Below are 18,131 nucleotides of genomic sequence, written 5' to 3' on the forward strand. Positions count from 1 at the left end.
GCCCATATTGTCGCGCCACATTGAATGTGGAAAAGATGCTGGTTTGCTTAACGTGCTCCACTAGGTGATTTGGTTTGTCCTCTCAAATTAATACCTATGTTTTGTAGATGACAAGGAGTCGTGATTTTTGCGGTCTTGATGCTATAAAACAGTGTATATGTACTACAATGATAATCTAATACATCTTTAAACTCAAAGAGGGAAGCTCTAGTTACTATTGCATCCCTCTTTGAATGAATAAACTATAGTAGAGTTCTTTCTTTAATTCTTTTTTTCTGAACCACTTTATCCTTAATAGGGTCGCAGAGGGTGCTGGAGCCTATCCCAGCTAACTTTGGGCCAGAGGCGGGGGACACCCTGAACTGGTGGCCAGGCGATCGCAGGGCAATTTAGAGTGTCCAATCAGCCGACCATGCATATCTTTGGAATGTGGGAGGAAACTGGAGCACCTGGAGAAAACACACGCAGGCCTCGGGAAGACATGCAAACTCCCCACAGTTGGACCAAGCTGGATTTGAACCCAGGTCCCCCACTGTGAGGCTGACATGCTAGCCACTCACCCGCAGGGCCGCCCAGATTATTATTGATGCTTTTAGAAAAATAAAAAATGAATAATGTGTCACAGCTGTAGCTGCAGTAAAGGTTTTAGAGCCATAAAATAATTATTGAGGGTTGGATTGATTCAGACGTGGCATCACTGAAGGCCGAATGAAATGCATGGCCCACTACAGTGAAAATAGATATACTTAATGAACAGACGTCAGTGGGGATCATCTGGCAATGTATAATTCCACTCTTGTGTCATATACTTGGAAAGATATACACTATACAGGGCACACGTTTTTGATGACTTTAATACAAACACTGCTAATTTGCTGATACAGGAATGCAAGAACTGCAATTACACACTTCCACATGTGCAAAACACAGCAAAACAGAGACATTTAATAGAGGGGTTTTGAGGTTTGCCTGCCATATTTCTAAAAGCAAGGGAGGCAAAATACAGAAAGCTGTCCAATCCATTTTGACCGGGAGAACTGGCATTGATTAGCGCACTGAAGCATTCACAGCCCATCCGTCCCTTGTTGAAATGAACTATTGTCATCAATAGCAGGCAATAAGTTCAATACTAGGGACTTATATTAGAATTCAAATGTATCATTTATTTGTAATATTTGATAATATGTTTTCTTAATTATCAGAAATAGTTAGTCGCTTCATAAAGAGTTGAAATATTCTAGAATAATCAACATCAGTCTAATTATATAGTTGCAGTTAAATAATTGGGGAGGTTTATTACTTCTTCTAAATATGACACTGACACATTTTTTAAACCTACTCATAAACATACTTAATTTCAAATTTGAAATTATTTCCATTTTACATAAAAAAGTAAGCTCAATTTTACTTTAACCTCACAAATCCTTTTTTTTTCTTTCAAATGGAAACATTCACTTATTAAACATCGTCTGTCTCCATTCTATTCTTAAATTGCTTTTATCTAACATAATTCAAATAGCAAATAACATTTTACACTGTAGACTTCTATTTAAATTTTGCACTATTTGTACCAAAATGTGACACATAATTACACCAGTGATTTTACTGTCCAATCCAATTCACCAAAAGAAGGATGTCATTCATCCTTCCTGACGCGAGGAATTTAATTTCTCTCCTGGTGGTCCTGATGCTCCCACGGCACCGGATCATTTTCATTCAATTGCGATCCGGACTCCCTCTCGTGCCAGAATTGCTCCACGTCCGGCAATCCCAGTCCGTCTTTGTCCACGTTTCCTCCTCCCTTCGCCTCACATTTCTCCAGCTGAAGCTCGCCGCTTGTTCCAGGCTCGGCGCTTTCCACATGATGTCTCCGGTGGCCGGACGTCTCCGGTCTGGGGAGAGGCGACCGTAGCGAGGTGGGGGTGTGAGGTCCGGGTTTAGGCTTGGGGGGTGGCTGCTTGCTGAAAGTAAGGCGCCTCCACAGCCCCCGATAACCCTCCCGGAAATCCTCGGAGAGAGCCAGAATGATGATGGGGTTGACGAGCGACAACGACAAGGCGAGGAGTTGAGCCGAGACGACGACCAGAAGAGGAGGAGAAGGGACCGAGCCCTGGGATTGTCCGTTGGCGGAATGGCGCTGCCAAACCCAAACCGCCCACTGTGGAAGCCACAATATAGCAGCGGTCACTGTCAGATTGAAAAGCATCAAGGTGAGCTTCCTGGATTTGATTTGTGTGCGCAGATTCTGACATTTACTGGAGCGCCGTTGGCATTGACCGTAAGCCTTCCAGAAATATACGAGGGAAAAACTCAGGGGAGCGCAGTAGACCCCTAGCGGGTACAGCTTTGTGTATACAGACATGAACTTCCAAGCTTCAGGGGGGACCTCCAGGACGCACATGAGACCACCGAGCCCTCGTTCCAGCGCGGAGAAGAGCCAGTGAGGGATGGCGACGGAGCAAGCTGACAGCCAGATGAAGAAGAGCACTACGAGGATGGAGCCCAGGTGTACGCTCACCTGCTTGGTGGGGTTGGACACGTAGCGGTAGCAGGCTTGAGCCATGACGGCTACCGTGAAGCTCTTGGCCGCCAAACAAGAATGGAGGAACCAGTCGGAGGTCTTGCATATCAGCCAACCCAGTGTCCAACTGGCTTTGGAGAAGGAAGCGGCCCGAAAGGGGACGCTGAAGAGAAGCACCAGGCAGTCGGCGAACGTCAGATTGAAGATCAGGGAGTTGATGAGGGACAGTTTGCCCCTGTGGGCGCTGGAGAACAAGATGGCCATAGCGGTGAAGTTGCACGCCAAACCCAAGACGCAAAGGAGGCCCAGGAGGGTCGGCACGAGGACTCGAAGCTCTCCGGGGTCCAAATGTTGGAAGGACCCGCTGTTGTCGAATGACCAGTTCATCACCGTCCAATTGTTTCCAGACAGATTGTTCATCACCCAAGAAAAGAAAATCTTCAGAATGATTTTGGGGAGATGAGGAAGCAGAGTCAATGCTGTATGGATCTTTAGTGTGTGATCACAAGGAAGTGGCTGTCTGTCTGCGGATTTAGCAGCTTGGGTGGCAACTTATAAAGATGATGTTTGATTGACAGCTGGGGTGCCCAGTTGACTGATAGCAACGGAATTCCATCTCCTGGGGCCAATTAAGGAGACTATACATTGAGGTGCTTTACCACATGGCTGTGATCAATTATTCATTTTTTTGGGTGCAAAAATACTTCCGTTTTACTCAAGGCGACACCAACACAACCAGTTATTTAATGTATTTGTTCTTTAACTAATTTTGTGCCATTGACAGTGACACATGTTCAATTCCATGTGACTGTACTGTGGATGAATCAATAACATTTCAAATGGATAGGCACAAATAGAGAGATTAATTGGCACATTAAAAAAGGCTTTTTGGTTTTAAAAAAAAAACATGATATGAAAAGTTTTTAGGAATGAATTTACGTATAACAGGAATGAATTCACATACCCCAAAGACAGCTGGGTCAGGCTCCAGCAACCCCCGCAAACCTCTCGAGGATGGGCGATATGGAAGATGAGAGATGAGATAAGATGAGATGGAAAAAATACACATCCTGAAATTAATCAGAAACAGGCATTACTTGAAGAAAAAAAAAGAAACTGACTCCTTTTTAGCAGTTTTTGTTTGAACTCCCAGTTCAAAATGGATTAGACGTCTCTCACCGTCAATGGCACTAAAACATTCACTGTCAAGAATTGGTAATCAATGTAATTTATCAGGTTATCCACAAGAGAGCGCTTTCACTCTAACTACTGCTTGAGAAGCACAAAAAGCAATTTTGGTTTAAACCTGCACATCTTTATTACATTTTTTTAATCAAAAGAAAAGTCCGGTAAGCAATAAGACTGCATGGTCATTCGTATTATTACATTCTGAGCTATAAAAGTCTCACAAATGAAGGTTGTAGTGTTTAAAGGAACCATATATGTACACAATGAATTCCCTGATTTCACAGAGTTTGCTTAGACCTTTTTGTTTTAGTGCTTACTTACCTCGGCGAACGCTGGCTCTTAACACAAAACGCCAGATTGCTTCTAAAAGCCAACTCGCAATACTGGACCACACTCCTCCAATGGGTATGGACAAACAATCTGAGATTAAAAACATGAATTTACAAAGCAACAACAAGCTCACAAAGTGCTTCAGATGGTCTTTCCAAGTTTAAATGTCTACATTTTAACAGGTTTTAACTAGTGTTGCACTAATCTCGATACTAGTATTCAAAGGGAGCACTAAAATGCAAATATCGGTATTGTGAGTCCTGAAAAATAAAGCTCCAATACTGTGTAATGTGGATTTTGGAAATTTAGTTTCAAAATGCCCAATAAGAACCTATGTGAGTTTTTATTCTGTTAAGTCCTGTTGAGAAGTACTTATTTACCAGTCATATACTCAATGTATGCGCTTTTACTTCAAATGGTTGATAAATTTAGCTGTCAAAATGTAAATAACAGTGAAGTTTTATCAACATTGACTTCGGCAAAAAAAGTGTTTGACCAATCATTTTACATTCAAGTGACTATGCAATAGTTTAATACTAAAAGGAAAAACATTTATGTTTATGTTGTGGTATCAGCACTGTATTGGTATCAGCCAATCCCACACAGCAGATTTCTATCGAGGGCCAAAAACGGAATTAATGCAACACAAGTTTTAACCATCACATGCATTTTTTTCAGAACTGTAATTTACCTTTTCAAGGGAACATTTTTCTTTTTAGTAATATTCAATTTAACCCTTTTCCGTCTTTGTACAAGGCTCCAAAACTCACCTGAAATGGACAACAACAGGCTTTTACTAAACACAATGTAGTAATGTTAAAGCCTCTGACGCATCCTCATCCTTCTTCGGTTTAAACACATTTTTGCTCACAAGAAAAAGATGTGGAAACAAAAGAAATGCCCTTTTTTTTTCTTGTAACATTTACATTTTCTTCATCATCCCCTCCTACATAGAACCCCACATACCAAAAGAAGGCACCACAGCAGCTAAACACACTCACAGACCAGTATTAAATAAACCCATCAAAAACAGCCTCATTCATATCACAGATTTAAGTAAAAAGACTGACCATATGTCACAGGCAAAAAAAAAGTCTCTTCTCCCCCTGGCCCTTTTGTAATTGCAGCAGGAAGTTGTGCCATCCCAGAACGCACTTAACTTGCACCACAGTTAGTAGCTCGAGAGGGGGCGCTCTTGCTACATGGCCTCGAGTCACGTGCGCTCTAGTTTTTTGTTCACTGTATCCACATCCCCCGCCTTTGTCTCCGGGTTTTTTTTGCTACATCTTGTTGCTCATGCAGCTGTAATCTTGTTGCACAGGATTCCCTTTCTGTCCGTGGGTGTGTGGATGAATAAATAAAATGATCAGACTCCTTGGTTACGTCCTCAAAGATTCCACAACCTTTATGTCCATTTGCAGGAAAACCCTGCACATTCTCCGTCTCAGTTGACCTTGTCTTGGAAGATGTAAAGATTGTTGGTGGCCGCAACGGCGATGATGTTCTCGTGCGGATGCCACGTCGTGTGAAGGATCTTCTTACTGAAATCTAAGCTGTCCACGCTGATCTCGTCTTTTCTGCGTTTGCCGCCTACGCACACCTGCGGAACAGCATGGTGGATAAGCACGGGGAGTTTTAAAAGCGAGCTCCCTGGGGGAGGGTTGTTTGTACCTTGCGGGGTTTGAGAATGGCTCGGGGCTTGCTGTTCTCTCTGGAGGCTTCCAGTGTGACGTCCCGTTTGGTGTTCCGGTCGAACATTCGAAAGAAGTTGTTGTATGAGCCAGTCATTATGACGCTGGGTTAAGAGAGAATATGGCGTAAGTGGGAGAATTTGATGAGAGGTGGAAATGAAGGGAGTTATCTCACCTGTCTGATCCGTTCCAGACACACTCAAACTTGTCAAAGATGCAGTCGTTCTCGTAGAGGGAACAAAGTTTGCCTCGTAAGTAGTCATGGACCTGAAGAATAAAAAAAAACATATGTCATTTTAAGGATGATCAAAAGAGTCAGGTCCATACGCAGGGTGTAAACCAGCAATTTCACCAAAACACAGTAAGGATTGTTTGGATAATTGCACTTATTCTAAAATCTGCCGTGATTAGATTTCAATTCGATTCAAGCAGTCAAAAATTCCAAGCAAATTTTGTGAAATGTCGAAGATTAAAATGCTAATCAATTCAATCGCTTTAAATCACTGCTTCAACTCACCTAATTCAGGGTGTAACTCACCATTTTTATGACGATACAACCTCGATTCTTTGGAAAACACTATGATATTTGCCAGTATTAAAAGTACATTCTACTTGGGAATGTTGTGAGAGTAAGCTGCAAATTACATGCAAATGTACTAAGCTTCATCTTTTGCCTTGCTTGTGATTTTGTGTTGTCAACTTTTGAATTATGTCCACACTTTAGGGCCATGCATCCCAAGAGTACCCATAAACCGAGCAGTAAATGAGTGATTCAGGCAGCAGGTGGAGAGGGAACTAAACAGAAAAATCCCTTGAGCCCTACACAGGCCTTTTTTAATCACGATCTGCCCTCAGATTGCTTCTTCCCTTGATCACCCTGTGTGTTTGTGACCCATGTGACCTGACACAGTAGGAGCTTTTGCCCTTTATAGGCTAAATCAGTACAGCACCACTATCTGTCTTCTTACAGGACTGTGCTCAATAAGCACTCGGGGCATGATTGCTTAACATGGCGTGCTTGCAGCGTGACAGTGAATGGGATTATCTTGAGCGATGACTTCAAAATCGATACATCCTGATTGCTTTTTTGCCGGCACGTGAATGTGGGTGTGCCAACCCATACCTGGTACGTCTCAAGCGGCTTGTTCTCCATTTGTAGGTCCCACACTTTCACTGTGAGGTAGTCCCTTGTCATCAAGTAACGTCCGTTGTGGCTGAACTTGATGTCAGAAATTGACGAGATGATTTCGGAGAAAAAGGAGCGTGTGGCGGGATCTTCCGGCTCCTCGAAGTCTAAACAAAAGAAGGATATATTTAGAGTTAAGAAGAAAAAAAAGGTAGATTTACATAGTCTGCAGAGGCTGGATTTCCCTCTGAGGATTATTTGTGTGTATTTGCTAAGGGAAACAGCCACGGGTCACCATGATGGGTAAATATTGGTTATGATTCATATTGATTCTGGCAGCTGCTCATCTGTGCCTGAGTGATGAGAGCCAGACATTCCATTGTGAGCTGTCAAGTTAGTGCTCAGCTCTGCTCTTACTCCCCCATTTTTTGCTTCCCCACTAGCACTGAGCGATATGGGTAGAAAAAAAAAATTCTAGCGCCATCATTTTATGCCATTCATTCATTTTCTGAACCGCTTATCTTCACCAAGGGGTTGCTGGAGCTTATCCCAGCTGACTTTGGGCGCCCTGAATCAGTGACCAGCCAATGGTAGGGCACAAAGAGATGGGCAACCATTGATGCCCACACTCAGACTTCAGGGCAATTTAGTTTGGGAGGAAATCGGAGTACAGCACAGTGAGATATTTTTTTGTACTTTTTGTGCATAGGTAAAACTGACCAATACACAATAAGTAGTACACAATAATAATTGGTCAGCAGTAACGGCAGGCAAAACATATTTCTTCCACTCTTGAGATAAAGGTAACGTAAGTATGGATTTGCAATCATGTTAACGTAATTATTCCAGATACATGTTTCATTTTCTACCATCAATCTGTAAAATGAGAAGATCAAGCCCACAATAAAGATGCTCTTATTCATATAAATCATTATTACTTTTCAGCAATCCTATCCACTTTCCTCTCCAACACACTACCTCCATCATTGTCCACCTCCCATTTCCTTCTATATTGTGATATGACAGTGGGGAGTCTAATAAGGGATACGTAGTGAAAGATGAAAAAATTGAGAACATAGGGGGGGTTTTTAGAATGGTATAGAAATAAGAAAAACAAATCAATGTCTAAGTGCTAGTCCCGTTTGAGCCCCGCTGGATTTACGTGTATGTCAGTGATGCATGTTTATATGCGCGTGTGTGCGTGTCCTTGGCCTCTATTCTGCCCCACATTCCCCTCTGGGGGCACATAATAGGCTTCCTAGGGGAGTTGGTAGGGAGGGGGGCTGGTGGCTGTCTCTCCTTCTATCCTGGGGCTCAGCATGTTGGCATTCTCCTCTCCCCCTGTTCATCCTTCCCTCGTCCGTCCATTCATCTCATTTCTAAACTGATTGATTTCAGCTCAGTGATTTATAGCAGCATGTACGTGGGCGCCAGAAGACTGTGATTAATATGTTGTTGCAGTTGTTTTTTTTCCTGAAAAATATTGCTTAGCGATACAGCTTTTATGAGGTTACATACGTATTTTTATCATGGGTTCAATAGTGCCATGCCTGACTGCAGGCTAACGCCCACCCGTTGTGTGTGTACAGTTGTGAGTGTTTGCTTGGTGCTTCACTATTTCAACAACTACTATTGAGTAAAGAAACAGCATGTATCCTAAAAAGCTAACATGTCAATATATTACATGGGAGGAAATGACGGACATTATTGGAAAGCAGGGTGTGTCCGTGAGGGTCTCGTAATGCGATTGCTCCTGCTATTGATTCTCTCGCTTAAAATGTCAATGTATTCATTATTCATTCAATTTAAGTGCTTGCATGAGATGCAAAGTCTTGAACGCCGGGTCACTCATTGTTTAAGAGGCACACTGCGATTTATTGACGAGTAATCAGTGGTGGGCTGGAGATCAGAAGAATGGCTGCATGCTACAGTCACATAAAGCCAATCTGAAAAATGGACCGTGTGAGTGAACAAGTGTGTACAGATTTGTACCATGTTCGTATTGTATCTTTTAATAAAACAAATTGTACATTACATTTTGTATCACTTTGGCATTTTTTTCTCATTTTAGAGAATACACTACACCAATATTAGTCTACCCCGATTTAATTTAGATTGAATTCAGAAGCCTCCTTTAAGTTTAACATAATGTATATTTCCATGTCTAATTACTAGTGTTGTTGAAAAATAAATACATATCTGAAAATGAAAATGAAAAATAGGATTTGCTATATTGAGTTGCACCACCCACATGCATTGGCATTGATTAAAGTTGTTGTTTTTTTATCTGTTAAATCAGATTATTATTATTCTCTTATCCATTCCTATATGTGCATATATTATTCATGATTATTCAAATATTACTAGAGGGCAACAACCATGCTGCTATGATGTTTTTAATGTCAGGATGAACCCTTAACGGATGGGGGTGGCATGTGGTTTTTCTAACAACACATTTAAAACGGAATCGGCCATCATTCTCTCTGCAGTTGCTACTTACATTTACAGTGCTTGTCACAGAGTGCAGCCTCCCTCATGTCACACAGTCTTATTGAGCCCTTGCTGCTGCTGTATGCAAAAGTATGACAATGCTGGGGGTGAAACTCTGCTGAGGTGATCACTTCAGTCAGCTCCTCCATATTGGCTGGCTTTATATCCACAATGTCTAAGTGTTGGGATTTAAGGACAAATCGGAGCTTTGTCAAGTGTTAATTCATGATGCCAGATGGAGGATAAATTTAGCAACAACAAAAAAAGGATACTGAAGCTACGGTCAGTGATTTCCAGATTCCACAGGTTCACTCGGAGGTCATCGGTGGAGATGTAGGTCTGGAGGTCGGAGTTCACAGAGATGGAGTTGATGTGGTAGGTGTGGGCGTTACTGAACACTCGTCTGGCTGTGGCTTCAACCATCAAATCCATCGGTTGCAGCACCGGCACCTGAACCGATAGAATAAAAAAAAAAATGTAAAAATCATTCTTGATAGGATAATGCATCCTCTTTGGAGATAGCAATGCTGCAGGTCTGTTTATCTGTCTTTTTTCAAATGCAGATGACAGATGTGCAAATGTGACAAAAGTGTGTAAGTGTTCCACCAAACCACAACCCTTCAACTGCAGGGATTCATATGACATTTATACTCCACTCATCTTAATGAGACGGGGGAAAGCCGTGCAAGCGCTTGCGGGGTTGTTTGATGAGCTGTCTCGATCAGACTGTGAATATCTGTGCTTCTCTCCAAAAGACACATGCGCATACACAAGCTAAAATGCTCTCTTTTTTTAACAACATGGTAGCAAGAGAGTAAATAAAGGGCAAAGACTAAGAGCAATATCTTAAGGCTGGGAATGTCCTGCTGAGGAACGAAAACTAAACTCTCCAGAATTTGCAAGAACGCTCATTCGGAGAACCACACCAAGCATAGAAACAATTGCTGCGCCAAAGCTCCAGATATACCCCAGTTTCTGTTTGCACGCAACCCCCCATTGGCCAGATAAAAGCCAGAAAAAGAATGAGGAAAGGGGAGCGAACGAGGCAACAAATCGACTCTCTCTTGGGGGTGTCACTCCATTTCAAATCTTTCATTTACTGTCTAGAGAGAGACTTAAAGCACATGAACCTACTATCTACAACTCTGTATTCCTGATTTTTAGTGGGTATTTATTTCTTATTCAGGTTTTTAAAATGTCAGCAACACCACAAGCGCATGGAGATTTCACACCTTCTAAACAGGATTTCCACAGTCACCAGCCTGTCTTGTATGATCCCCTGGCTAGCCAAACAAAGAGGTACAGACACGCTGAACACTACACTAATCGACTATGACACACACAGACACACACTGTCTTATGCGAGTCCCCTCTCATAAAAAAAAATCTAGGGGGGTTGATAACAAAAGTGCAATGAGATGATAATGCTGGTATACGATGGTCTTGACCTCAATGCACATATCAATAATTCATTTTTTTTTACTTCATACTGACTGTTGTTTTGAGAAGGAGGAGCAAAAAAATGAGCCCAGAGAGCAGCTAAGATGAAAAGCAAAGGTTGCAGCAGAATATAAAATCAATGAAACTAACAATATAGAACGTGATGGCAAAAAAAGATGTTGAAATGTAAACCATTCTATTTGCTTTGTTGTATAGTCGGTATAGTTTACAATGAAGAACTATTAAGAAGAATACGACTGTACGCATATAAAATGTCTTAAACTGGTGAACAATAACTTTCATAATATCTCCATGATTCATTGGCAATATTGGGAATCGAGCCCAAACCTGCAATTTTCAAAGGATCGTAATCAGATAAAAAAGATTGCTCACAGTGGCCCAGTCAAATTGGATTGGATTTCTATCGCCTGTCAATGGCAGTGAAACTCAAATAATTAAAATTATCACACTAGATGACCAAGTCAATATTTTAAAATAATCTTATTTATGTTAAACATACTGGGCGGCACGTTGGTGCAAGTGGTTAGCACATCAGCCTCACTGTTATGGGGTTGGGGGGTTCAATTCTATCTGTAATTCTGCTGGAAGTAATGTATTTAATAATAATAATTTAAACAAAAAACTTTGGAATGGGCTGAGTGAGAGTTCAGTTTTTGTTGTGCGTTCTTACTCGTAGTGACGTGATGGTGGACGGGTCCCTGATGCGTCCGTCATCGTCCTTCAAATTGTAGCCCTCTGGCCGTTTGTCCCTTTCGCTGATCTTCCACAGCTTCACCGTCTTGTCTATGTAATGAGAAAAAAAAATCACTTCAGTTGACAAGGACTCAGTATACATTCAATCTTTGATAAACAACAGATGTGAGGGGTATCCAATCTGACACGTGAAAGAGGCTGCAGCAGTATGATGGATGGTTGCAGATTTGGTAATGTCACCGATAGCAATCTACAAGTTGACGACGTGGCCTGCCTTGGCTGCATTCCAATTTTGCATTTACAAACATCAGTTACATCTCATCTTCCCGGTCCACTGAGAAGAACGCTGGCAGCAGTCAGGTTGTTATCGTTTTTTTCTTTTTCTTTCAATATCCGCTGTGTATATTGGTGTCAGCGCTGCGAGGCCATCGCCACAGGACCCCGCACCATCTGCTCCACCCGTCGCTAGCGCTTCCCCAGCAGCCATGCATGACGACCACAATCTGCACGACGTCTCCTCCGCTGATGTTGAAGCGCAAGTGCAGAGATGATATGTTTTGATGTGTGTGCTTGTGTCTATGTGCGATGTGGGGTTCATGCATGAAACTCTCAATTTAAAGCCTTCTGTTGGTGGCACACGCTCGACCGAGTGGAACGCAAACACGTTCATACGAGCAGGCGAGAAGATTGTTTTCATGACATTAGTGCCATCAACCTTGTTTTTTTTTTTCTCTTTTACTGGTAAAATGACTTACCATTGGTTGAAAGTAGAAAGTAGGCGGCATTCTGTTGTGGAAGCCATTTGATCTTGTTGATCTTCTCCTCTATTTCTAAACTCTTCAGGTAGTCAAACTCTGGTTCGTGGCTCTGGAATGTGCTGTAAACATTGTACTCCCCTCGACGTTGGGGTTGACTTTTGCTCTGTGAAGTTATAAAAATATGCAGATGATTAGAGTTTGACATTTACAGTATAGTGTTCACTTCAGGAGACAAAAAAAAGTGATGCGCCAAATGTCGAAGCAGATCATATCTTGGATCTGACATTTTTCGGCTCTGCACTCGGTCACTCTGAAAAGGGTAAACATATTCTGTCGTAATATAACATGCAGAGCTCCTGTTTTCTGACAACCATTCTAGATCTTTTTGAGATTTTTCAATAATCACAAAACGTTTTCTCACGATAGTTCTCGATATAAACAGTCCAGAAAGAGGAAATAATGTAATTTTTACCTTAACTTTAACCTTAACCAGTGCTTTTCATCTATTAAGTCCAATATTTATTGTTTTACAAATTCTAATATTATTACTTAACCTATTATTTATATGAGAAAATGGTTAGATCCATTGTTCCAAGACTTCACAAGTGAAATAAGTTAGATTATGCACCTAAAAAACTTTTTAAAATGACAGCATTCAATAAAAATGGTTGCTATGTGGTCAGTGTGTACCTCCTGCTCTCTTTGGAAGACAACCACTCGGCCTCCTTTATCCCCAGTGGCCAACAGCTCCCCCGATGAGTTAAACTCCACTGTTGAGATAATGTCAGCTGCAGGGGAGAAACAGAGAGAGAGAGAGGACAGAGAAATGTCAGTGTGGATGCGCACCAGGCGTTACCGCCTGTAAAAAAAGCAGACATATTAGAGAGTGAAGCGATTTTGAAGAACACAGTCATTAACTCACAAAGGACACATTTCAGATGCCCTCGGGTAACGAGAAGCACTAAAGTCAGTGACTGGCTGTTATCCAGAACCTTATTTTGTGAACGGGAGCCAAATTTGTGGCATATAATTATGCTCTTGTGTATTTTAAAATGTGTTGCTGTCACACTAAGAGGTCTATGTTCCTGCAAGTCCCTTATGTCATCTGAGCTCAGTTAAAGCTTCATTAAAAAGGCAGCAAACATGCGAGCATTTTACACATTTGATACACTAGATGCACATTTTAATTAGTTCCAATAAACGATCAACCAAGAGGGATGTGATATTTGAAACCTTGGCTATTATGAAACAATGACAATATTCACTGATGGGCTTCTGCTGTCTAATCTATTCAAACTGGGAAGATTAGCAGTAATTGAATGGCAGCTGCCACCCTTCCTTGTCAAAATGGATTGGACTTCTTCGTCACCGGTACTTTAATGCGATCATTCAGATCCAGCTAATCATCATGAAAGCGACGCTTGTGTTGCTGCTCATTCTATTTCACGCTCACTCACAGTTCCACTGGATGGCACCCCTAGGAATTAGCCAAACCGAAATTTAGAAAAGAAAAGCTTATAATGGAAACAACTGAATTTTGGAAAGAATAATAATAACACTCAAATTTGGCAGATACGTTTAGATTTATATGTTCACAGATGTCAAAATATGATGCTAAAGTACAATGGAAAACATTTTTTCTCCAAATTTATACACTAGAGGACATGATATGATAATTTTTGGAAAAAAATCGCAATAGAAGCCAGGTTAAAGCCAAAACTTTTAAAATATCGCTTTTATTTTGTGGAAAAACTGCCAGAAAAAACACATTATGGCATCATGTATTTTTGATATGTGGTGATTTATTTCTGGTAAAGGGACATCTATTGCCCATTCCCAATTAAAGAAAGATTAAGAAATGCAGTTTTTTTTTTAATACAATCAATGCTGGGACTTCCCAATTTAAATAGATTGGACGTTTATCACTGTCAATAGCAGCTAATCATTTAAAAAGCTCCCCTCTGCAACAAATGACGGTGATGATTACACATCTCTAAGCTACAGACATAGTACAGTAGAGGCTCCCTCTCTTTAAAATTGGCAATTATTTTTTCATAAGAAAAAAAGAGAGAGTGCGAAAAGAAGAGCTTTAGTTGTTTGGTATCCCCTCCACACCCTCTGTGGACCTTGTGAACAGAAGAGGGGGGTGTTGCTATGGAGACCATTTCCATCTCAAGCAGCAGTTGGTGGGGTTGTGCGTATGTGCGTGTGTGCCGATAGCTCTCACACTTTGGTGCTGATGCTAGCTGTCATTTGACGAGAGTACAGAAATAGGGGTAAAATAGGCTCCCACATTTACGGAAATGTAGGATTTGCAATGTCCTTATAATAGATGACCTGCAGACCAGCTTACTGTCCGTGTACATTTAAAGCTGCTCAAGCCAAAGGCTAAAAATAAAAGCTTTGCATATGTGAGAACAATAATTGATTGAAGACAACATGTGGCAAGACAAAAATTCAATCAGGAAATGTAATAAGATTTTGCAAAAACACCAGCCAGTTCACAACACCCTAAAAAAATCCAACGAGTCAATGAAATACTATGCAAGTGGTGCACACTCTTACAAATTCATCTGCCCTTTGTGCAGGTGGGGATTTCCACCTCATAAGCCATCAGGGCAAAACCAGTGATGCAAGAATCAGCTTGGTAAATTCTAGCATTCCAACGTTTATTTTTCCAAGTCATTTCTCTTTCTTCTTTCTCTTCCTTCCTCCCTCTCTCACTTTCTCATCATTAACAAATTAAATCACTGAAGAGGAACAGTAAATCATGGACACCATTTCCCGGTTTCTAGTTTACACACCAATACGTCCTTGAGTCATTTCCCAGAGTGAACAGACAGCAAAAGTCACTGAAGCTGAAAGTCAAAATGAAAACCTTAATAGGGTTTCTTACCCTCAACATGCAAATTTATTCAAAGCAGAACATAAGATCAAGTATTCTATCTCAGACACTGATGGACACTTGTATTTGATCAACTAAAGTCTAAAATGATTTATAACCTTGTCAAATCTAGAGCAAAAGAAGATGTTTACTTGCTGAATGGCCATATTTCGGCTGGAAATGATAAGAAACAATGTGAGGGGGAATAAACTGTCTCTTTTCTCATTTCCAGGAGCATCATTCTATGTCCATTACTACATGACTCTACATCAATTGCAGGTCAATACAAAGCCATTTGTAATTATCTGAAGGTTAAAAGCGTGGTGGTGATTCTACAGCTCACAAGTAATTATACATACGCACATGTGCTATGGTTCATCAGCAGACCATGACAGGATAAAGGACATATATCGCGTGGCTAGCCAGGTCTGACGTGGACAGGTCAGTGCTTTTTTGCAATGCTTGACATTACACACATTTATCATTAGGAATAACAGAGCACGTTAGCTTGCCGTAGTGATGTACTGAGCGACTATAAATCTTTCCTTGTTTCCATTCAGTAGTCTAAAGCCCATCTCCACCCTCCTTTCAACATGGAATTACTACTGCACCTAACTAGATGGAAATACAGATATATCGTATTGATTCTGAAATGCAACAGGGAGCTACGAAAACAAGCACACTGCTGGGAGAGCTTTTGAATGTATTTATAGACCCCAGTGTTAGGAATATCCATCAAGCAAAATAGACAAGGACACTGCACTAAGAGAATTGTTAGTGATGGGGGAGTGGGAGGGGCAAGCTTGATTCAGTATGTGGAGGTAGAGGCTTGTTGCACTAAGTAGGTCAATAAAAGATCCTCTCATTGGTATAGACAATGGTGAAATTAGACATACTCTGGTTCAATTTGCAACGACACAAAGTGTTTTTAACAAAGACTAAAATGGTACTAAAGGCAGACTGAAAGGATTTTTACATGAAGCAACAGGGAATTGTGGGAATGCTTTGTTAGAGACGCGACAAGGGCCGGGTTAAAGCAAAAGGCATTTAAAAAAACAATTCCAGTTGATCAAAAATAGGCTTATATATAGTATATGTGCAATTTAACATCAGTAGTCAGTGTAGCTTGCATACATTATTTCTGGCATTGATCGATTTTGTTTAAGCCTCAAAAGGTATTATCATAGATGCAGTATATGAAGCATTAATGAAGTATTTTTCTATCCAGATTAAAGAAATGATCAGAGCTCACATTAAGAGCCGCTTTACGATCAAGATCAATCAAAACTTTAAACAAAATCCGGCTGTAACTGACTGGTGAGCCAGCTATACGATTAAAAGGGTTTATTACGCTATATGAGCTCCCTACAAAGCCAAAGCGAATAAAGCAGCTCTTTTCATAAGAGGAGCACGACTCTTTGTAAAGATCTGATGTGAACAAGCTAATTAACCTGGTTTTTACTCGATCAGCCCCATGAGAGCGAGACCGTGTCTTTTGTCCTTTTGGGCGTGTGCGTAGTATAGTGTATGCTCGACATCGCTACGCTCCAGGGAGAGATGGGTGAAAAAGGTATCACTGCCTCATTTCTCCGACTTCATTACAGATGGAAAATGAGTGCAGACACAACAGAAGAGAAAAAATAGAACAAAGTTGGTGGGAGGCACTAGAAATAATCTCATTTGATCAATTGAAATGGACATTTTCTCAAATTTTCTTCACAAAGTTGGCTTCACTACTGTAAATATTATATATTATAGTACTATTAATATATTTTTGCAACATAACTGAGGAATATTTTCTTGTTTGCAGCCCTTAATATCTTTAATACATAATATTTTCTTTTACATTTATTATATGGTTAATATTATTAGTTTGTTGTTATTCACGTTACCCACCTCCACTTTTTAACATTTTTATATTTGAATATGTTATCCACCACCACTTTTTAACATTTTTATATTTGAATGGACTGTAACAGTCAGCGCAATAACCTATTAAAATAATAGCCTTGGTCATTTATACACATTTTCAGCACACAGAAAAAAACAGAGCCAAATGTTAAATAAAAGTATTTGCATAAAACAGCTAACAATCTATCCTCTTGCATGAAAATTAGACCGGAGGGAGGAGTAGTACATGCGAAAGGAGAACGGGGGCAGATTGAATTTTAATCCCACCAACAAAACAAAAGCTGCCTCTTGCCTTCTATCTGAAATCCTTTCATCTTGTTTTCAAGGCTGAAGGAATAAAAAAAAATGAAATGTCTGCAGGAGAGTCGTATATCATGTTTCCTCATTGATATCATCACTAAAATACAAAAGGTTCTCTGTGCTGCCCAATATGAACACAGCATTCCCTTATCAAAATGTCCTAATATACCAATTATTAAGCTCAGAAAGGTCAAACATGACTCCTTCTTGCGGGTAACAAGACCCACTCATGGTGAAGCCATCACAGTGGCTCCCCTACAGCAACCCATGAAAAAAAAAAGATCTTTTTGTACTCATGTTGCTGCAGAGCCACGGGTAAAATTTCATAAATTCTCATTAAATTTTCATGGTGCTGCAGATTTAATAAGCTAATCAGGGCAAAAAAAGCAGCTGCTGAATAAGGAGTGCGACTTGCCCCCAACTTCACAGCTTGCCAACTTCCCCCTATTACGCACACACGGCGCAATGGCACTGCGTGGCGAGGCGAGGTGCTATCAACGTTTGGGGTGAATAATGAATGGGACCTCGGGGTATGGTGGACTAAGTCTTTTCATGCTGAGGTCCTAGAGTCTAGCCCCGAGCCATTTGCTTAGTAACAGGCAAGCTGAGCTGCTGCTCCTCTCGCAAGCGGGAGCAATAAAGATTGCGGGCTTTCTGATACGGGGGTCTGCCTAGACAGTCAGTCAGACTGAAAGGTTCACATCACATAGTGCCTTGAAGGAGAAATTGTGTCTGGGGGGACTGGTGGGGAGCTTGAGGAAAGGATTACACCACCTAC

The 18,131-nt window shown here is 41.0% G+C and overlaps 2 protein-coding genes across 4 annotated transcripts in view; both read right to left on the reverse strand.

Moving 5' to 3' along the window:
• Positions 1–960: 960 nt before the first annotated feature.
• Positions 961–3,105, reverse strand: gpr151 (G protein-coupled receptor 151). The gene has a single exon (XM_077732987.1). The coding sequence runs from the start codon at positions 2,939–2,941 to the stop codon at positions 1,664–1,666; it is 1,278 nt and encodes a 425-aa protein (XP_077589113.1). The 5' UTR covers positions 2,942–3,105; the 3' UTR covers positions 961–1,663.
• A 709-nt stretch (positions 3,106–3,814) lies between these two features.
• LOC144207241 (serine/threonine-protein phosphatase 2A 55 kDa regulatory subunit B beta isoform) overlaps positions 3,815–18,131 on the reverse strand; it is a 33,342-nt gene continuing 19,025 nt past the window's right edge. For 2 of the 3 annotated variants that reach the window (XM_077732608.1, XM_077732607.1), the window contains exons 3-11: positions 12,949–13,046; positions 12,256–12,421; positions 11,478–11,590; positions 9,619–9,796; positions 9,357–9,521; positions 6,854–7,023; positions 5,906–5,997; positions 5,711–5,834; positions 3,816–5,639 (exon numbers count right to left, since the gene is read on the reverse strand). In XM_077732608.1, the coding sequence (XP_077588734.1) occupies positions 5,484–5,639; positions 5,711–5,834; positions 5,906–5,997; positions 6,854–7,023; positions 9,357–9,521; positions 9,619–9,796; positions 11,478–11,590; positions 12,256–12,421; positions 12,949–13,046 (1,262 nt within the window). In that variant the 3' untranslated portion in view covers positions 3,816–5,483. Of the gene's footprint in view, positions 5,640–5,710; positions 5,835–5,905; positions 5,998–6,853; positions 7,024–9,356; positions 9,522–9,618; positions 9,797–11,477; positions 11,591–12,255; positions 12,422–12,948; positions 13,047–18,131 lie in introns of all 3 variants that reach the window. The other variant, XM_077732609.1, reaches the window with a different exon arrangement.

This window comes from Stigmatopora nigra, chromosome 14, assembly GCF_051989575.1.
Source record: "Stigmatopora nigra isolate UIUO_SnigA chromosome 14, RoL_Snig_1.1, whole genome shotgun sequence".
Lineage (NCBI taxonomy): Eukaryota > Metazoa > Chordata > Actinopteri > Syngnathiformes > Syngnathidae > Stigmatopora > Stigmatopora nigra.